General features: G+C 36.2%; 1 protein-coding gene across 1 annotated transcript in view; it reads right to left on the reverse strand.

Moving 5' to 3' along the window:
* LOC121030571 (bifunctional heparan sulfate N-deacetylase/N-sulfotransferase 3-like) overlaps positions 1–22,677 on the reverse strand; it is a 182,416-nt gene that overhangs the window by 152,303 nt on the left and 7,436 nt on the right. Inside the window, 1 exon segment of the mRNA XM_040475111.1 lies at positions 16,433–17,565. Within this exon segment, the coding sequence (XP_040331045.1) occupies positions 16,433–17,455 (1,023 nt within the window). The 5' untranslated portion in view covers positions 17,456–17,565.

The following is a 22,677-nucleotide window of genomic DNA, read 5'->3' on the forward strand; positions in this document are numbered from 1 at the left end:
CTCCTCTCCATGGTCTAACAGACCCCATACAGTTTCTCCCTGCCTGCCTTTCTGAACTAATTTCACCTTAGGCTCTTTCACATCCACTGTGCTCCATTCATGCTGGCCTCCCTTTTCTCTCCCTTAACCACACTAAGCTTGTTCCATAGAGTCCCTTTGCATGGAACTCTTTTACTCCAGATCTTTGTATTCATGGTAGGCTGGTCTCTTTGAAGTCTCAGCTCAAATGTCACATCAGAGAGGATTTCCCTATCCAGCTTCTCCAAATCAGAACTCCCCTGTGCCTACCCCCAGCACCTTCCACCACTCTTAACCTCACTGAATGTGAGTCATTGTTTTCAGAGCTCTCTCATCTCTACCCAACAATTTTTTATTTGTTCACTCATTTATATGTTTATTGTCTGTTTATTCTCATCAGAGAGGTAAGGTGTATGCTGGCAGTGAACTTGTCTGTTTGGGCCACCACTATATCACCAGCTCCTGCAAGAATGCCTGGCACATAGTAGACACCTATTAATATTTTTGGAGTAGATGAGCCAAATGGTCTCATTTTCTTATACCTCGACGTTATTTAGAAGAACTAATTTTACTCATGTTGGAACTCTTTCCAGAGTGCTGCTCAAATATTCTCTTCCAGTTCATGGTATGTTTATAATATGAACTGCTTAAATTTACTTAGGGCATATTGGAACTAAGTATTTGACAGCCACAGTAACTCTCACAGGTAACACACATGCTACGAAGTTGGTATTGTTCTCATTTTACAAATATGGAAACTGATGGTGAGAGAGGTTAAGAAAATTGCCCAGAGTTACTCCACTAGAGAGGGCAGAGTTAAGATCTGGACTCAGGTTGATCTATCTGACTTTAGCTCCCATGTTCTTTTCGGCAGACATATTATGCTCAGCTATGTAACTGGCAAGGAAAAGTAAATAATCAGAAATAATCAGAAATGACAGCGAGCTTTTCAGTCTATAAAAATGTGAAAGCCAAGAGAAGAGTGATTGAGGTCTAGAAATGTTTGAGGGTAGAACAAAATGATCAGAGATTTTGGAAGAGCTAGGGACTGGGAAATTTATTTCAAATTAAAAGTAAGCTTATGGGATGCATCGCAACAACAAATGGTAGAAAATAATTACATAAAGATCTTTTAGATATTTAATAAGTTATGTTATAGATGGATAGTAGGTTATTTAGGGAAACCGGAGTGTCTTGGAATTATATCCCTCATCTGACGTGCTGAAGTCAGAAAGCTCACCCACACCTTCTCACAACATGCCCTTCATTAGAGCTGTCAGGCAAAGCATACCAGGTGGGCCGATGGTGGAATTCTTGTCTCAGGAAAAGGATGTTCTGCTCACCCTATTTCACTATACAGTTACTCTGTTCAGATTAGTTGGTGCTGGGAACTTAGTAGTGCTTTAAAGACATTCATAGTTAGAAATTGTAGAAACCTTAGAAATGATTAAATCCAACTCCCTTATCTCAGAAAAAGAAACTAAGCCCAGAAATAATAATTTATAATTTGTAACGTTTCCACATTCATAGGTTCACTGCATTCTCACAATGGCTCTCTGACTAACGTGGTGCATTTTTTCCATTCCCATCTTTATAGGGCAGAATGAGGTTCTGAGTTGTTACATGTCAGTGAGCCAGTCACTGCAGGGACAGTGTGTGGGGTGCTGTGACTTGGTATCTTCTGAAAGAGGTTGCATATGCATTCTCCCTATCTATGAATGAGGTTCTTTTAATGTATTTAAAAATATTTTATTTTTAATTTTTTTAATGTTTATTTTTGAGAGACAGAAAGAGAGAGAGAAAAAGAGAGGCAGGCAGAGAGGGAGACTTAGCAGGCTACAGGCTCTGAGCTGTCAGCACAGAGCCCCACAAGGGGTTCAAACCCACGAACCGTGAGATCATGACCTGAGCTGAAGTCAGACGCTTAACCAACTGAGCCACCCAGGTGCCCCTTTATTTTATTTTATTTTTTAAGTAAACTCTATGCCCAATATGGGGCTCGAACTCATGACTTTATGACCCTGAGATCAAGAGTCTCATGCTCTACTGACCGAGACAGCCAGGTGCCCCAAGTTTCTTTTAATTTAATTATAAGAATTTTCATGAGGTTTTCTGGGAATATTGATACATGAAGGTTATATATCAAATTAGAAACATACTGTTCTATTCATGGACTGTGAAATAAAAGGGAAAGTGATAACTGACTACAGAGACTGTAAGCATAAGGAAACTAAATCCTCACTTTAATTAAATGAATGAAAATAATTTCTGACACGTTAAATTGGGGGGAATAAAGTGCAGGGACCATCACCTCCAACTGGTACATGTCTTTTTCTTTGTGAAAAGATAGTACTGTATAGATCAGTAACAACAATTAACATCCTAATGGAAAAATGGACAATGGGAAATTCTTAAAAGAGAAAAACAAATGGGCAATAAACATATATGATCATCTTAACACTGTCATAATTACATAAATCTAAAAATTTTTAAATTAATGAAATAAAATAAAATAATAATAAATTAATGAAAAAAGTGCATGTATTATTTTACATATTTGAAAACAATGAAAATGTATTTTCATTTTGGACAAAACAAACAAACCTAGCCCCCTCTAATTGTAGTTTCTTGGAGACAAATGTTTAGAGCTTCCTAACACAAAATTTCTTTTCTTCATTAAAAAAAATTCCCCTTGTTAACAATTTTTGGGGGAACCTGTATCCTACCTATAATTCAAGCTGGGGTACCTCTGTCCTACCTATAATTCAAGCCAAAACTGTGATTTCTTTGATATCACATTATAAGCACATTCAGTTAAACTTAAAAGGATATATCCCACACTTCCTTCTCATTCTCCCCCCTCCCCCCACACATCCCCCCTCCCTGCCCTGGTCCTTCTTTCCTCCCTGTTCTTTTGCTCCCCCCCAAATACCACTTCCCTATCCTAGTTCTTAAACCTCCTGCTCAGGGACCTCTTTACCTCTGGAGTCTTTCTTCTGACTGACCTGATATTCAAGTTCCTGAAAGATCACAGAAGCAATACATCTTTAATTACTTTACTTTGTTAAAATTGTCCATTAGTCTTCTTACTAGCTCATACTAAGCCATCTATTTGTTGGAATCATTTCCTCAAATCCTCTGCTCCTGTGCCTTCATGTAGAATCTACTCTATCTGCACAAGAAGTTTCACATGTATACACATTTGCTAAAATATTGTCATGCAGTCTTACTGTATGGTATGGCTAAAAAATAAGCGAAAATAAGAATTCTTCTGGCATCAAGTTGAAATTAGTCACAAAACTATTAATTCTAATTCTGTTATGATCTCTTTCCATTATATATTTGCATATATATGTAGAATTAAATATTTTTTATATAAAATCATTTTCTCTACAGAGAAAGGTAATAGGACCCATGTCTTTGTATTTTGCAATAATATTGAATCCAGTTTATTTAAATCAGTATTTCCCCAAATGGGCATGTTTAACAACTGCATTTGAATCATCTAGGTAGGCATACTAAATATACCCATTCCTGGGCTCTCCCTAGATCTACCAAGTCAAAATCTATGAGTGTAGGATTGGAAAATCTGCATTAAAATTTTTTTATTTGAGAGAGAGAGCATGAGCAGGGGAGAGGGGCAGAGGAGAGTAAGAGAGAATCTCAATCAGGCTCTATGCTCAGTGCAGAGCTGGATGCAGGGCTTGATCCCACGACCCTGGGATCATGACCTGAGCCAAAATCAAGAATCAGATGCTCAATGACTGAGCCACCCAGGTGCCCCATGGGAAATCTGCATTTTTTAAACAAGCATTTTGAAATGATTATTTTGCCTTTCTGTGAATTAGGAACTCATGAAAATAGTCTCATCTTGATAAGTGAATAAATACATCTAAACATCTCTGAGTGACTGTTTAAGATGCAACTAATGGTAAATTCTTGGATTGTTTCTTTAAAACAAATACTGTAGCACCCTGATTTTTATTCATTTGTAAATTACAACTTGACTAATCACCGATGACTTTAAATACACCTGTATTTTAGGCTCATCAACAATAAAAATACAAACTGTTGAATATGGATTGGAGTATGCCACATATGACAATATGTGGGTGACTTGAAGGGTTAGTCCAATAATGATTTTGCTCCTTAGAGACTTTCAGTTAAAATAGCCTGAAAACTGTTGCTGGCCTAAAAATAAAGATGTGCAGTTAATTATCTTCCTAGGCTCTCCTTGTTCTTGGGGATGTTGCATTGACATTGTGTCAATTTCTAAGTACACAGCATTGAACGCTAGGCCTCTGCTTCTGCTCTGAATTATCCCAAAGGATGATGAACAGCCTCCTGACACTGGCATCCATCAGAGACTGATCCCATTTAGGGAAATAGAACTTTTTTGAGTACAATGAACAACTGGGTCTTCTCTGAGAATGACGAATGAATACAAATTAGTTTTTGTGAAGTTGCAAGTGACAATGATTTTGGAGATCTAGCATCAGTAAGGAAGTTCTAACGAGATTGAAAATTACAGATTTCCTTTTTCATTGTTCATGTGTCCCTCAGTCAGATCACTGACAATGCCCTATATCAGATAAGAAATAATAAAGTTTGGGAAAGTGTTTTCTCTCTTTTACTCCCTTTAAATGCTTATTACATTTCTATAGCAGATTAGCAAATTATGCAAAAATCTTTTGAATATTAACCTAAACTATTTTTGGCAAAGGAAATATACGAGTTAAAATGAATTTTCATTGTAATACCTTCTTGGTTTTGAAAATATTGTCAGATAATTTTTGTTAAAATGTTACACAAAATGTCTTAAAGGTATTTTTTCAGTATGTCAGAAATCCATGTCTGGCAGGGCACAGCTATTAACTATCTTGATGACAGCAACTCTAACCTTTGAACAGCTTATTGTCTAAACCACTCAATTCAATTACTTGAGAGTATCAAGTAAGTTGTCTTTCTAGGTGAACTCAAATACCTCATCCCTTAGGATTCCTAAGAAAGGAATGGCTCTGCTATCTGTTGTTTTGGTGTATTAGATTATTTCATTCAAGATAAAGATAGTGAAGAACCACCCCCCTCCCCTGCTCTTTTTTGGATAGATGATTTAATGCCCCAACCAGCTGGTTTAATCTCTACAAACAATGTTTCTTCTTTTTTTCTTTTTCTTTTTTTGGAAAGCTATTCCTACTCAGTATATATAGTTTGGAGAAAGAAAAATAGAGACAGAAAGTTACGTAAAAATAAATATGTAAATCTAAATTGGGAGAAAAGAAGCAATGCTATACAAATCCAAACACCAGAGAATCAAAGCAGGGTAGCAAAAGGGAGAAGGGATAAACACATGCAATAGATCTCCCTACTTTTTGGATTAGGGTAATTAGGGTAGGGATTCCAAAGAGAGAAAGGCTGATAAAATAAAAGTACTAAATCTGAGGTGAATGTAAGATAAGATAAAATGAAAAGAGAAAAAATAAAAAGCATAATGAAAGAGGCGACCAGTGCTTTAGTAACTGTGTGGTAGTCCTTATGACTTTTAAATTTGTTTTTTAATTAGTCTAATAATGGATGCACTTCTAGAAAAAAGTAGTAAATTGATGATAGTCACCTAACTGGCTCCTACTGAGCAATCTTTGGGAGCTAAATTTCTTAAACTACCCAAATGAAGAAAGGGTTATTTGTTCTCCCATGTTAACTTTTAGAGTGTAAGGGATATGATGAGTTTAAAACCACAATAATTTAATTGTCCTCAATTAATTACTATTGGCTCAGAGAGCTAAATGAATTATTTGATTATATATATGTCATAAAAATTTCATGTCCCAGTGAGAACAGTAGTAAAATCAGTTGGGGGACTGAGTAGCTATAAGAATTACTGGCATGATTACATGAAGAGCATAACTTGTGGTAGGCAGAAAAAAAACCTCTCCTCTCCCTCACCAAGATGTCTGAGTCCTAATTCCTGGAGCCTGTAAATATGTTACTTTTTTTTTGGTGAGAAGGATTCTGCAGATGAATCTTGAGATGGAGATTATCTGGGTGGGCCAATCTAATCACATGGGTCCTTAAAAGTGGAAAACCTTCCCGGTTTTAGCCAGAGGGACATGTGGCTATGAAGGAAATGCAGAGAGAGATAGAACACTGCTTACTTTGAAGATGAAGGAAGGGAACATGAGCCAAGGAATGCGGGTGGACTATAGAAGATGAAAAAGGTGAGGCAAGGGATTCTTTCCCAGGGCCTCCAGAAAGGGCCACTGCCCTGCCCACATCTTATACTTAGCCCAGTGAGACCCATGTTGGACCTCTGGCCTTCAGAACTATAAAATAATAAATGCCACTAAGTTGGTGGTAATTCGCTACAGCAGCAATAGAAAACAAATACACAGATTTTTAGTAATTGGTGTAATTAATTACTAATATTATTTATAATCATTGTAATTTAAGATGAAAATGAAAAAGTACCTAATCTTTTAAGGTAAAATTCCAACATGAACCAAATCAGTAAATTTTAATACTCTTAAAAATTTAGTCCACTTAGAAGTTTAATAAAATAAGTTGATGACATTTCCTTTGTCTATAAACAGTCCATAAATTGTCAAGTATATCTAATAATTTATTTTATATCAACATTATGATTTTAAAATCTCTTTAGTATCCCAGGCTACAGTTGCATTATGCAGAAATGGCCTATAAAAGTTAAGAATAAAAAAAGTGCTTTAGCTATTGGTTCATGTTTCTCAGAGACTGAGACAATATACCAGAATTTTCTTCATCTTTTCTTTTGTTTTTTCTTTTGTGCACTTAAAAAAACGCTAAAAGGCCTGTGTAAAGCATATTAAAACATTATAGGGACTGTAAAATCTGAGTACATACAGAGCGAAAAAAGTTAAATTATCTAAATTATGGACAATTTCTGTTATTTAATTAATCTAGTACCAAAAATATCTGTCACTATGCCACCCTAATTCACTATAAACTGCTAAACTGGTAACAGTTACCAGAATTGCAGGCAAAAATACCTAGAAAGAGGATACTGTTAACTCAAATCTTAAAGTAAATTCTACCTTATCCATATTATTGCAGTTATAAAGGCCAAGGCCTTCCAAGAAGTGGTTGATACTAAGTTTTGTTCCATATTTATAATTAAATCCACAGCAAAGTTTCAGATATGGCCCATTAGGCTATAACAGACTTGTCATGGATGTAATTTACTATAAAGTAGAATTTGGAAGGAAGGATTTGATATGGACATCAGTACTGTGTTAGGACACAGCTGGGAAGCAACACGAAGTGGAAAAGCTCAGCCTTTGGAGCCAGGTAGACCTGCATTTTGTATTCTGGAACTGCCACTTGCTAATTGTAAGATCTTAGGCAAGTTAGTCATAATATATGAATCTGTTTCTTTATATAAAGTGATGGTACTTATTATAGTCATTGTTTTATAGGATTTTTGTGAGTGTGAAATGACAACAAGTGTAAAATACTTAAAACAATGTATGAACTCAACAAGTATTACCTGTCTGGGGAATAGAGAAGTACCCTAAGCAAATCATTATAAAATAACTGCATCTTTCATAGGCCTAACATTATAAGCCATCATCACAGAAATACAAAAGAAGATCCCTTTATATTTTGATTTACTTCTTAGAATTATGAAATATTAAAAAAATTAAAACTCTAATAACTCAACTCTCAGTCCAGAGAAGGACACAACCCAGTAACTGGTAAATAGCAAAATCTTCTTTGTTTTCTTACTTCCTTTATAAAAGAATGTTTCTTTCATTATTCATCAATGTTGCCCTTGAAATCCCTATCCCAGCACTTTGACAGGATAGATGTTAATAATTTTCTGAACTGAATTGAATCTCTCCAGAATCTAGGTCTTTACTCAGAGATTTTACCTTCTAATCTGCTGGTCTAGTGTGTGGAGCTGCCATTGCCCAGTTGAGCTCTAGTACCATGTATGATGGCTCTGCTCTTTGTCATGCTTGGAAAGGACTCGTGGTATCAGGCCTTTAAAAATGTAACTAGTCACCAATATTCTGTTTATACATTCATGTGGTGTTCAGCAATAGTATTTGTCTCCTTTAAATGATTTAGAACTCATTGCTTTAGAATGTTAGTGGGCAACAAATAACTCCTTAATATTAATAGTAATAGAAATATATTCAATCTCACAATTTAACAAGTTTAACAAAATGTATTAAGTGTATGTTGATAATGGATATGGAATAGTTTTTCCCTTTGCCTAAACTATTATCTTATTTCCTTATGTTACAGTATTGCCAAAAACTATTTCCAGATAATTTTTTGTATAACTGCTAGCACACTATGGCTATTAGAGTTCGATAATAATGTTGAGAGTGATATATTTTCCTGTATATGATAAATCACATTATATCAAACTTATAAATGTTTTCCACCAAACTAAAAAAGAAAGAAATACTTCATATACATTCATAAGAACAGTCCCAAATTGCCTAAGTTTTTGACAATTGTAAAATAATTAGGGACCAGTGGATTCTGACATATTCCACTAGCATATGCATTCAGGTGACTTCTAGGGATCCCTAATCTTCCTAGGATGAGCCATAAGGGTCAAATAGGAAGGAACTGTTAACTAAGCATTATAAACTCAAGAAAACTATTTTTCAAAGACGAGGCTGAATAAAGGCATTTACATTCCATAAAAATATCTGAGAGCGTTTACCATGAATCAACTCTAAATCTAAATAAATTGACTTAAAAGAAGTTCTAAAGGATGTGCTTCAAGAAGAATGAGATTCATTCATTCAACAAATATATACTGACCCAGGCACAATTAAGGGAATACCTCAGTGAACAGAACAGACGAAAAAATCTTACCCTCACGGAGCTTATATTTTAGTAGCCAAAGTCAAAAACCAACATGAATAACTAAATATATACGGTATATTCAGTAGTAGTAGTAGTATGTTGTTAAACCTTTACTAACTGGCTCTTTAGGGAAAAAAAAAAGCCTGAATCTGTACATTTGCCAATTTCTGCGGTATAAATGCTACCTCCATGCTAAATTTCCAACTGCTGGCTATGTCACAGGGGAAGAGATACACAGTTGTCCTGGTGAGCCTGTGTGAGATCTTGGTGAGCACATGAGTGTGATCGTAAGTTCTATGGAGAAAAATTAGCAGGAAAAGATGGGGAGGTTTAGGGGTTGCCATTTTAAAAAGAATGGTCAGAGAATACTTCACTGAGAAAGTAACATTGAGTAAAGAACCCAAGGAAGTGAGAAAGAGAGCCATGCACCGATTTTGGAGAAAACCATTTTAGGCAGAAAGAATAGTGAGTGCAAAACCGCGAAGCAGGAGCTGGGAACAGCAAGGAGGCTACAGAAGTTACAGCAGAGTGAGAGGCTATAAAAGATTGTGAGAATTTAGGCTTTAAGTGTGGGTAAGATTAGAAGTCACTGGAGGGTTCTGAGCAGAAGGACATGATCTAATTTCTATGTTAATGGTCCCATTCTGCCTTCTCTCCCAAAAAGGAGTAGGCCAAACTAATAAAATTTCCATGGTGGTAAAAATAATAATGTCTAAAGTCTTGGATTAAACAACAACAACAATACAGTTAATGTCCAAAACAAGTAATAATGGCTCATCAGCCAGAGTAGGGTAGACATGATTGGAGATACAGTACTTTGTAGTTTTTGACTGAGGTGTGAAGATACTGGTTAATATTAGCATTTGTTTAGCACATATGTTTAAATGTCTGGAGAAACTAATAGAAGAACAGAAATAAAATATATACATTTCAAATCAGGAGTGGGTAGAAAAAAGAAGGAAATTGATAATAAAGGCAATAAAAAACAAAGGAGAAAAAGAAGAAACAGAACAAGTGGGACAAATATAAAGCACAAACTAAGATAGCTCAAATTAATCCATACACAAATTAAGTGTATGTAGATTGATCTTGTTAACTAAAAGACAAATACTGACAAAGTAGATAAAAAGAAAATTGACAAGTTGTTTTTTAAACTAATTTATAATATAAAGACAGAGAAGAGAGAACAAATATAAAAAGGAGATAATGTATAATTTTCAAATAGTAAACCCCAAAAAGTTATGTCAGTATTAAGGTAACGACAGAATGATAAAATATTAAACTAATGTATAAATATTATGTAAATATAAATGTGCATATATGTATATATACACTTAAATAACATAGCTTTAAAATATATAAGGTGATAATTGACAGAAACACAAGGAAATATTTACAATCCACTATCAGAGTTGAAGAATTAAACACACCTCCTTTGGTAACATCAAGTAGTACACCCTGTTCCTTCCCCAACCTCCAGAAAAAGATGAGAACAGTAAGAATACAGAAGATTTGAACAACACAGGTAACAAGGTTGAACTAATAGATATACTTTAACTGGAAAATATTTGTTTTTGTCAAGTACACAAGCAATATTATATCCAATAAAGTGATTCTGGCAAATTTAAAGTATTTTTAGTTTCAAGCAGACAACAGAGCAAATTGCAATTAGAATGAAAATCAGCAAATAAAAGATAAGGAACATAAGAGAAAATAGAAAGGAATTAGAAAAATATGAGAGTCCAGGAGAGGGGGCATTGGTGCTATGTCGGTTCTGACATCCATTCAGAGCACTATAAATAGTGAACTATCTGGAGAAATTTTTGTTTCCTTTCTATTTTTATGTATGACAGGATAATTGATTGCAGTTGCCTCCCCCCCACCTCCAGACATTTGGTATGTTAGATTCTTTTTCAATGATTTTATGAAGCCTCTGGGTTTACTTTAGCTAGGGTAGGGAATATTCTTATGAGAGTGAAGTCAGACAGCATAGAGATCACCTTTACACTCCAATTACAGCCTCCAGGGGTCGGCCCCTAGCAACACTGAGAAGTCAGACAAGTCTGTCTTCTGAGCCTGATACCACTTATTTCTCAGACCTTTATGGCTTTTCTTACTTCTATTTTCAGCACTTTCTTTTCCCTAGGCACTCTGCGATCTTTAGTTACTGAGGAAAATAATGATAAAGTCACTGATGACATCGTATTAAAGATTTAAGAACTGCCCTCTCTTAAGGCCACTTTTAGTAGATTTTTTAAGGGGCAATCTACAACAGCCAAATTAAGGTTGGACACATAAGAGACTAGTGGAAAAGACTGGGGGTACCGTGGAGGTGGAAGGGGGTGCTGAGTGCCTCCAATCACACTATAGGCACCTCTAGTGTGCTGATATGCCTGGGCTGGTTCCTCATTTTCTCATGGATGTTAGAAAGTTTGTCAAAAAGACAACGTGTGCTTACCTTAATAGGAGGAGGCTGAAACACAGGAGGAAGAGAGTTCTGCATAGCTCTTTGGTTTGTTGAGAGTATAGCTGCAGAGAGTTCAGTAATACTTTGAAAGGCCCCCTTCCCTCTTCTACTTCGCAACAGTCTTAGCAGTGAAATGTTATAGGCTGTGGTCTAAGTCTAAAGGTATAATGGATCTTAGGCCAAGAGTGAATTCACTCTTCTTCTCAGGGAGAATGTGAATTGTTAATGTTCACTTGGTCAAGCTGTGCTTTCATCTATAGCTTTAAAATGCTTTTATGGTAGAAACATCTATTTATACACCACTTTCCCTAGCCAAAACCCTTTCTGCATACTTGGTCTCAGGAAGTCTAAGGACAGGTCCTAGAACACTAGCAGCTAGGAATATCACAAAACTAGTCCATGGTGAATTTGAGACAAGTCTTGTCCACACAGTTCAATAAAACACACACACACCCCTTTTTCTGACTTCAATGGGACTGAAATTAGTATCGACACTTTTGAAGAACGTATTAATTATCTAAACTATATGTTCCTTCATTCTTTAAGGGCTATGGCTTGGAGCTTATCAATTCTGCAACTAATAAGGACAACACCTTAGGTCTGAATTTTTTTCTTCCTCATGAAGAGTCATTTATTTTGTGCCATTTCAGTTTCTTTTATCACTTTGAGGCTCTTTATAAAGTGCTTGTATTATTTAGCACGTAAATAGGTAAAGACTGATATTACATTGCTAATTCTAATTTTCCAATTCAATAAGGAAACACATTTTGTTTTTGGTTCCACATAACAAAAAAAAATAACACTTTTGAAATGATTAGTATAATAATTAAAATGTATGTGCTATGCACCATCCTTCTAATTTTGCAGAAAACATATCATGTCACCTTTAATTTTCTCACATTCCTTTCAATTTTCCTAATAATTCAAATAGGGAAAATAGAATACTTTTCATAAGTGGTAATAATGAAATAAAAGAACTTGATTAAAAATATTTCTATTAATTACATACTTTTAATTACCATATCCACAACCTTTTCCTAGATCAGATGCTCTTTGATCTCTCTTCGTAGGAAAAAAGGTATGGTAAAGTCTCCCTTACCCGAGTTAGTTAGGGAGACCTATCATCCCAGTTTGCCTGGGACTCAGTATTAGCACTGAATGCTCTCAGTCCAGGGAAACCAGGATGGTTGGTCACCCTAACTCCAGTTCTCCCTCCATCTAATTTCTCTTCTTGCCTTCACATCAAAATTTCTCCACTGAGTATTCCATACTCTTCTTCTCCATGTCTTAACGCTCCAATTTACTCCTGAACTTGCTGCAACTATGCCTCTGCCTCAATGGTTGCATTCCCCTGGAGTTTGCCAGAATCTCCAATAACCTTCATCTTTTACCAAGGAGACTTGCCAGTCCTTACCTCAGTGGCCTCTGCTGCTGGATTTTATACTGCTGATCACACCCTCCTTGAAGTTCTTTATCCCCAAGGCTTATACAGTAGTCCACCTTACCCATGGGGGACACATTCCAAAACCAACAGTGGATGCCTGAAATTGCAGATAGTACCAAACCCTATCTATTTTTTTTCGTATACATACATCCCTATGATAAAATCTAATTTATAAATTAGGCACAGGAAAAGATTAACAACAATAATACAATAGAATAATTATAAAAATATACTGCAATAAAAGTTAGGTGAATGTGGTCTCTCTCTCTCTCTCTCTCTCTCTCTCTCTCTCTCTCTCTCTCAAAATATCTTATTGTACTGTCCTCATCCTTCTTGTGATGATGTGAGATGACAAAATGCCTAGCAAGGAGATGAAGTGAGGTGAACGACGTAGGCATTGTGATGTATGTTAGGCTATTACTGACCTCATGACCTTGAGTCAGGAGGATCATCTGCTTCCTGACCATGGTTGACTGCTGGTATCTAAAACTATGGAAAACAAAACCATAGATAAGGGAGGACTACTGTATAACATCATGGTTTCTTAGTCTCTGATACTATTCTTTTTGACTCTGATTAATGAGATCATCTCTCTCCACTTGTTTTCTGAAAGATGCTTTTTCTTAAGATTCCATACTCAGTCTTCTTCCCTTATTATTCTATAAACCCTTTCCCTGGATGATCTCACATACTTTCATGCTTTGAGCCCTTCCCTAGATAGAAACTATACTTGCTATCCAGACTTCTCTTTTGAGCCAACTACCTGCTAAACATCTGTACCTGTATATCTCAGAGGCACTTCGATAATGTAGCATTTTTAATATGGCCTTTTAATTACCTTCACTATGATCTTCTTGCTCTCTCCTCTTTGTCATTGTAATAACCAACTATAATTCACCTGTGCTAAAAATTTTAATGTTATCCTTGATTATATTCTTTTTCATCTCCACTGATCAAGTAAGTTGTTCAATTTTACCTCCTAAATAGTTCAATTGGTCCTTCTCTCTCCATTCTTTATCATTTCCTAGTTTCAAGAAATTTCCTTTTGTCTGAAATATCACTGCTATAGCCTCCCAAATCATCATATTGCTCTAGCCTGGCCTCAAAATCCTACTTAATAGAACTTAATAGTTTCAGGTACATAGCACATAGTATAGTGTTTCCCACAGCATTACTTATATAAACCCATGTAGACACCTTTACTATTGTATTTACCACAAGCAAACTATTACCTACTTATCAGCGCCCCACACCCACCCCCAAGACTATACACTTCTTAAGAGAGGAGTAATGCTTATTTACCTTTGTATCCCCAGTGTGTGCCTCTGTGCCTGGCATGTGGTATGGCCCAATCAGTTACTGAGCAGGTAGATGGTCAACCCAATCACCAACTATGTGCTTTCTGGGCTTTATTACTATCCTTCCCCCACCCTCTCTTCTTTTTAAAAAAAAAAAATTGTTTTTTAACGTTTTTATTTATTTTTGAGACAGAGAGAGACAGAGCATGAACGGGGGAGGGGCAGAGAGAGAGGGAGACACAGAATCGGAAGCAGGCTCCAGGCTCCGAGCCATCAGCCCAGAGCCCGACGCGGGGCTCGAATTCACGGACCGCGAGATCGTGACCTGAGCCGAAGTCGGACGCTTAACCGACTAAGCCACCCAGGCGCGCCCCCCCCACCCCACCCCCGCCTTCCAAAGGAATGGGGCTATGGCTTATGATTCTACCTACATATTATCAAAAATACTTCACATGTAGTATATGCTTAATAACTAGTTACAGAATGAATAAATGAAAGAAAGGAAGAAAGGAAGGAAGGAAGGAAGGAAGGAAGGAAGGAAGGAAGGAAAAAAGAAAGAAAGAAAGAAAGAAAGAAAGAAAGAAAGAAAGAAAGAAAGAAAGAAAGAAAGAAAAAGAAAGAAAGAAAAAATGTTTAGACTCTCAGGGTAACTGCATACAATGAATTAATGTTTTGATGCTCAATCACAGATATAACTTACAAGTAGTTTAAAAGCTCAAATAATTCTAAATATACTTTCCTTTAAGCCTTCAGATTGGTTAGAAAATATATTCCCACATAAATAAGAAATTCATTAAATATTTTGTACATGCTGAATTCTTATTAAATGTGTTCAATTGTAATGTGTTTAATTTTTTATACCCCTTAAAAATGGCTTAACCTTGAGAGTACTAAAGGCGTTTTATATTTTGTATAACTTTAGGCATATAGTAGGTTTGCATATAAAACTCAGAGATGTATCTAGCACATGTTTAAATGGCATAAGAACATATCTTGCCAGTTTTAAAGAATTATACTTCAGAAATAAAACTTTAAAAACATTTTTATCATAATATTTTGAAATGAAAATATTGGAAGAGAATTATATATTGTTTGTAATTTTCAAGTGCATAATGTTTAAACTACTAACTTGGTTTTAATTTAGCTACAATTTTCAAAGCATATTTCATAAGACTTAATGAAAACTTAGGTACAACTTCTTTATTAATTCCTTTTTACTGAGTTAAAAAGAAGAGTCTAAAATATTGTTAAAAATATGGATTTTTTTCTTTTCAGTTTTCACACACTCTTGTAACATTTAATGGTCCCTCTGGTATTCTTAGCTCATTTAACTAGTGTGATGAACATTACTATTATTTGCCAGATGTATAGTGTCTATAGAAAAGAATGCAGTTTTCAAGATTTTTTTTCCATCTGATTTAGTCCTTTGTATTTTACCAGAAGGTCAAAGATGTACAGAATTTTAAAAAATATGTATCAAAATCTCTCCTTTTACTTTTATGAGAAATCATTATGCAGTACAAGGAAGATAGAAACCTAGAGTATTTTGAGTGGGAAAGTAAGATAAGTATAGATTATTTTCATTTTAAATTTTATTAACATTAAACAACCCATTGTTTATATAACACAATTCATTCACAATCAACTATCTTCAAATAAGTGTTTTCTATTTAAGGGCAGTAGTTTTACACAATAAAAAAATTGAATAGCATTTAAATGAGCATAATGGGCTTCATATATGTACCAGAAGTGTTCAATGAATTCTGAAACTTAATTTAAATCCTTATGTTTATATACGAATAAGTAAGCTTGTATATTCATAGCTCTCCATATTTAGTAGTGCTGATTTTCAGTTTCAAAAAAATATAAGAGAAAATGAGTTGCACATTTGACTTCCAAAAATATCTGAACTTGCTACTTATGAGATATTTAATTCTTGAAAATTTGTGGGAGTATTTATTTTCATTAAAACAAATTCACTTTGATTTCATATTTAAATGAACTAAAGTCTTAGTAAGAGTTTTCTAAGGTAGATAGTTTCTGGAAAGTTAAGTAAACAAGTTGGTTTTTACTCTAGTTTTACATACACATAGAAAAACACTTCAGGATCCTGCCACACTCAATCCTTTAGCACAGCTTTCATTTTTCTTAATTCAGAGAGAAATAGCCCTATATCTCAAATATAGCTGAGGGTAGACAATTCATCCCAGTTTGCCTAAGACATTCCAATAAAATGAAAATCCCACGTCCTGGGAAATCCCATAGCCCCAGAAAATCCAAGACAGTTGGTAAACCTACTGAGAGATAACCTAAACTTTGAAACTTTGAGATAAAAAGCCTTACCTTAACGTCATTGGTGTTCATTCTTGTCCCCTCCTTTCCCACAAAAATATCATCAATATCCACAAGAATATACCTGTCCAAGGACAGTGTCAGCCTGTTTCCTGACAAGAAGGAGACAGCATCTATGAAGATGAGCTTGTGCAACCAAAAGTTCAAGTTGTTGCCAAAAAAAACTCTTTGAATTCCATCATGAAGTCCCAAGTCATGTATGACAGTGGCATAAAAAGCACCTTTAGAGATAGGAGGAGAAAGGTTTTCTGGGGTCTTTACTTTGGCAAATATTACCGGTTGGTAGGCTGAGTGATTAATCTGGAACACTGTCCAGTCAGTTCCAGGTAAAGAACCTTTTTCAAGTTTGGAAGATTTGGTCACACGAAGCAATGGAGAATGAGGATTAATACAACAATCTTTTACTGCAAGATTTCCGTATATGGAAAAAGGGAAACCTTTTAACTGAAAGCTCTGTGAGCTCTTCTCACTAGTTTTGTGGAATCCAATGACACCCACACCATATTCCACACAGTATTTATCTAACAGGCTTCGGTTCCAAGAGTCCATGTTTATATACTTTAATATATTCTCATAAATAACGAGAATATATTTGCCTTTCGCTTTTTCTATAAGTGCTGGGAGATCCCCCTTTCCAGGAGCAATTTCAATGTGATACTGGAATCTACTGGATTCTAGAATCATAATTATGTCTTGACCAAGTGATGAGTATTGGCTCTCCACAAACACCAGGACTGTGGGGTCTGTCTTCGGGGCATCAGAAAGCTTCATTGTCTTGACTTCCATGAGCCTGTATGGTGGGTGCTGGAAGTCCCCACAGTCTACTTCTGACATTAGCTCAGAGGGTTCATTTTCCTGTTTGTAGCCACTGTACAGGTAATATGCAGAAATAATAATGCTCACCATACAAAATGTGGCAAGCAGAATAACGGTCCTTTGAAAGTGTCTGTGAAGCTTCATGATAAAACTCATGCTGTATATGCTTTCCTCAGACTGTTCCAATAGAAGCACCATAAAAAAGAAGAAAAGATGGTGTTCAGCTACTTTTCCAGTCTCAGTCGATAGTTTATGTCACCATTGCAGCGCATTTGTATCACTTGATCAGGACTCACAGAAAATATAGTCTGAAAAGCAGAATAAAATAGAATAGGATATCATACACTCATTCTGCAGCATTAAGTGAGCAAGGTTTTGTCCTGCTGATTGGCACAAATGGCAAGCTGTTAGGCAGATGGACTGGTGTATGGTTGGTAAGAAAGCCTTTTTGTTTCTCCCATAGTGTATGGTTAGCACAAAAACCTCTTTTTCTTTTGCCCAGATCTGGATGAGGACATGGGAGGGACAGAAACAGGAAAAGGGCTCCACTGAACACACTGTCTCTATCCTTTGTATAGAAAATACACTGGGCTAACAAGAAATTTCCTTTTATTCATCGAGCTTTGCATCAAACTCTGTAATATATAACTAAGACCCCAAAGAGGTCACTGGAGCCACACACTGCCACATCATGTAATGCACACACACTGCGTATGTATTTAACTACATATACTGAAAATTCAAAGAAGTTTGGACATATTTCATTAAGTGCTCCAATTAAGACATTAGATTCTGATTTTTGGAAAAGAGCTCATTAATTACATGAAAAAAGTACTATATAAGTGTTTTTTTTAATCAATGAAAATAACTAAAACTTCATGAAATACCTTGTCATGCTATAGTTTCAAATCCCTTTAAAGTCTTACTAATCTTAGAAAAATGTAGTAGCTTTTGAAAAATAACAAGAAAGAAAAATGAGGGCTTCTTAGAGCAGAAGTTTATTAGAGTCTTATGGTCCTGGAAATATCATAGAATACAAAAAAAAAAAGATTAAGAAAGGTACTATCCATAAGGCAGGCTGAAAGGGTTCACTGCACCTCTACCTCTTATAAATTGTGTCACTTTGGCCCCAGTACCTTCTAAGTAAAATGATAAGGTTAGAATAAATGATCACCAAGAACATTCTGGCTCTAAGATCCTGTGATATTCACCCATGAAATTAGCAGCGAACAGTACTTTGAATAATATATGTTTATCTTTATGAATAATACATTCTGGAGTATACCTGTAGGATGTTTTGTAGGATAAATAGGATACTTATAAATAGGATATTTATCCTGTAAATTATATATTGTAATTATTCATTCAAATGTTTAGGGTACCTCTGTCATTCATTCAAATATTTATGGGGTAACTATCTTTCTATTTAAAACATAAATGGTCAACATAGTGAATTTTTAAAGCGTCCAAAATTATAGATACAGTGACTAGCATGACAATAATATATGGTTGCTGATTAGAGACAAATGACTGTAATGAGACAAGAAAAGAGACCATGGCAAGTGGGGAAGTCTGTATCAAGGGGACATAGGATTTGGGTAGAGCCTTGAAGGAGGAGGGTAATAAAAGTAGGCATCTGAGATAGAGGAAACTTTATAGAGGCAGGAGTGAGAACCATATTGGGCAAGGAATACTGATGAGGAGTGGAAGGCAATGGTATGAAATACCTAAAAAATAAATTTTCACAGAGTATAGGTAACTCAGATTATGGAGAGATTTGATAGTGCAGAAATTCATGGTTGAGAAAACCCACATGGAACCTTTATACTTTCCTGATTTGGAGAATAACATGAGAAGCGTGAGATTTTCCGGAAAATGAACTGATAATCAATACATGGAAGACATCCTAGAGCACTGTCAGAGTCAAGGCTGGCAAGCCAGTGCAGGCTCATTTCTCATAAGCCAGCCACTGTTAGTGATCATAGGTCAGGAAGAACGTGGGAAGGGACAAGTCTGAGGGACACTGCAAAGAAAGAAGGAGCAGAACATGTGGGTCTGCCAAGTAAAGTGCCATCAAGTGATCTGGCATGCTTGAAAAGAAGCCTAATGTAAAGGATAACATTCTGCTCTTTTAAACATTCTAGTGTAGATGTAGGTATAATTTAAGCAGATCAAAATTACCAGGACCACTGAGAGTTTCCATTGTAATTGTAGTTATTTCATTTTGAAAAGTAATTGCACTTTAAAAGCTATGTACATACTTATAAATAATATAATATTCTGGAGTATAACAGCAGTATACAAAATCTCACATCTTTCTATGCCTCCATTTCAATCTTAGCTGTGGAGTGTTTTTGAATAGATACAAAATGTATTACCACATTTTGCATTTCAGATAGCAGTGTTTCCTAGTTTGTTCTTATTGTCAGAAGTGAAGGCATGTAACTCATACTAATCTCATCTGTGATGAGGCAAAGTGGTGAGGAGTATTTGCTCTCAGTATGTAGGATGGGTATGAGGAACCTATCAAAGCTACCTTCTCCATTAGCAAATAGGAAATACTGAAAGACGTCTCTTTTCCATTAGCCTCTTCAGGTTTCCTCCTGAAGCCAACGGTATTCCAGTGTATGGCTCTGAGGGTAGGATTTGGTCCAAGATATTTAAATGGATACGTTAAGGTTCTCTAAGTTTCATCTAAACCTTTTTGACAGCGTATCTCATTTTGCTGTGGCCGAATTTGGTCTCTAGCATAGACTCTTAAAAGTTACTGTTCCTCGTCAGGCTCTGGGCTGATGGCTCAGAGCCTGGAGCCTTTTTCCGATTCTGTGTCTCCCTCTCTCTCTGCCCCTCCCCCGTTCATGCTCTGTCTCTCTCTGTCCCAGAAATAAATAAACGTTGAAAAAAAAAATTTTTAAATAAAAAAAAAAGTTACTGTTCCTGCTGCAACCTCATCCACCAACAACTACTTCCCATTCTCTGTATGTCTGTTAGCTATGAAAATCTCAGAATGGGCTGCAATGTTGCTGTCACTCCTTTTGCAATGGGATGACGCTGTAGCAGCTTCTCCTGAGCCCTTCACTTGTGGGGCATCGCCAGGTGGGGAAGACAGGTACATGTGGAAAACTAAGCCCCTCCACACAGTTCCTCTGTGAAATCTTCTCAGATGGAGCTGACCCTCCAAACTTGGTAAGACCAGCAGTTACACATGGCCATTGTAGAAATGATATCTTCTTTGCAATTCTTGACAATTATTGTAATTAAAATGTTGTTTAAAGTCAGTCTCCCTTGTCTAACTGTAGACCCTAAGAGAGTGGAGATAAGGCCTCTTTTGTCTATCATTGAGCCCCTAGTGCCAGGCACAGGGTAAGCACCCAATGACTATTTGTAGAATCAGTTGAATACAATGGCATATTAACCTTAGAAGTTAATTCGACACTTCTACTTTATTCTAATGTCATAATTTATATTTAAAGTTACACATTATTATTAATATGATTATAATTATCTATACATTAGCTGGATTTAATGTCTTTTGTACTTAATACTAAGAAAATATAATCATACCATCCTAACATAGGATAAAAAAAGCCACTATGGTAGATATTAAATCTGAACCCACCCAAAGATACTGATCAATTGGTTATTCTGCAATCAGTCATCGGGAATTTGTTGAACACTCACTTCGGGCTTAGTGCTGTATTAGGTGCAGGAGACACCACAGAAGTAGTATTAAGAATTTTTCTTGTCTGCAGAAGCATGGTCTCCATTGGGGAAAATGACTAGTGAAAAAACAGCCAACACTATGTTTCACATACTAGGTAGTGATTTATGCTGTACAGACTATGTTTGTTACAAGTTTCAAAGCAAAGAGCAAGAAAGATTAATGAAATTTAGGAAAGCAGTTTCTAACAGTGATGGTGCTTGAGGGGGTCATGGCGTGATGAGCAAGATCTGGATATGAGAATGGGATGAACGTGTCAGGAAAAATACCTGGTGAGGGGTGTGCCTGGCTGGCTCATCAGCAGAGCATGGGACTCAATCTTGGGGTCCTGAGCTCAAGCTCCACATTGGGTGTAGAGCTTATTAAAATACCTGGCAAGGTTGGGACACCTGGGTGCCTCAGTGATTAAGTGTCTGCCTTCTGCTCAGATCATGATCTCACAGTTCATGGGTTCAAGGCCCATGTCAGGCTCTGTGCTAACGGTGCAGAGCCTGCTTGGAATTCTCTCTCGCGCTGCCCCTCCCCCACTGGTGCATGCACACATGCTCTCTCTCTCTCTCTCTAATAAATACACACACACACACACACACACACACACACACACACATAAATACATATATATAAATAAAATAAATAAACTTAAAAAATACTTGACAAGTTTGAAGAAATGAAATAGTTACAATGTTTACCTGAGAGTGAGACTATAATAAGATACTATGTGTTGGGGTGAAAACAGAAATAAGACGTCATTCAAGGAGTCCTGTAGATTAATGAATGTCCTTAGAAAGGACTGTGAAGCACAAAAGTGTCAACTTAGAAATAGCACTAGATGTGTCTGAACAGAAAAGAGGCGATAAAAATCATGTTTACAGAGGATTAGTGTAGCAGTAGTATCCAGAATGGACAGATAGCACTCACATGAACAGAGAGAGTATATGCTATATTGTAGAGTGAAGAAGGGGATGGAGTCGAGACCCCCAGCTAAGGGGCTGGTGTGCAATCCAGGTGGAGAGTGGTGAATGTCCAGACTAAGGAAGTTATCAGGGGGAATGAAAATGAAAAGACATGGGAGAAAAAAAAAGAAAGGATTATTGATAAATTATGGTTGGGGGAGTAGGGAGGCTTGGGGAATAGAAGAATAAAAGTGCCAGTAATAGAAACACAAAAGCGAAGAGTGGAAATTGGCATGAGCTAATGATGTGCAACTAAGGTTCAGACAGGTGACTGAATGATGCACAGGGAGAGAGAGCAAAATCACAATGTTCTATAAAATAGCTGGATGTTGACAAAAAAGACAAGGAAACATTTGAAATTAATGGGTCATAGGCACATCTGGATATGCTACACAAACTCAATTCCTGAGGAAAGCCTTTCCTGACCAACTCTACCCTTCCTCCTTTAGACCAGATACCCAGATTATGTAATCTAATTACAATTACTTTTTGTTTGAGGCCTTTATCACAACTCTTACTAAATATTATTAGCAACATTGTTTGCTTAATGTCTCTCTTTCCAAGGGTATAGGGTTTGTGTCATTCCCAGTAATCTTTCAAACAAGAAACAGGATAAACAACATTTCTAAATGCCAAAAAAGAGCAAGACGTGCTTCAGTATAGTGATGATTGTATTCTTGAAGTGTTCTCACAAAAATACACTGGAAATTACAGACTTGCATGGTCTGAAAGAGTTCCCTGAATGA

The sequence above is a fragment of the Herpailurus yagouaroundi genome, unplaced genomic scaffold (genome assembly GCF_014898765.1).
Source record: "Herpailurus yagouaroundi ecotype Mexico unplaced genomic scaffold, PumYag 28, whole genome shotgun sequence".
NCBI lineage: Eukaryota > Metazoa > Chordata > Mammalia > Carnivora > Felidae > Herpailurus > Herpailurus yagouaroundi.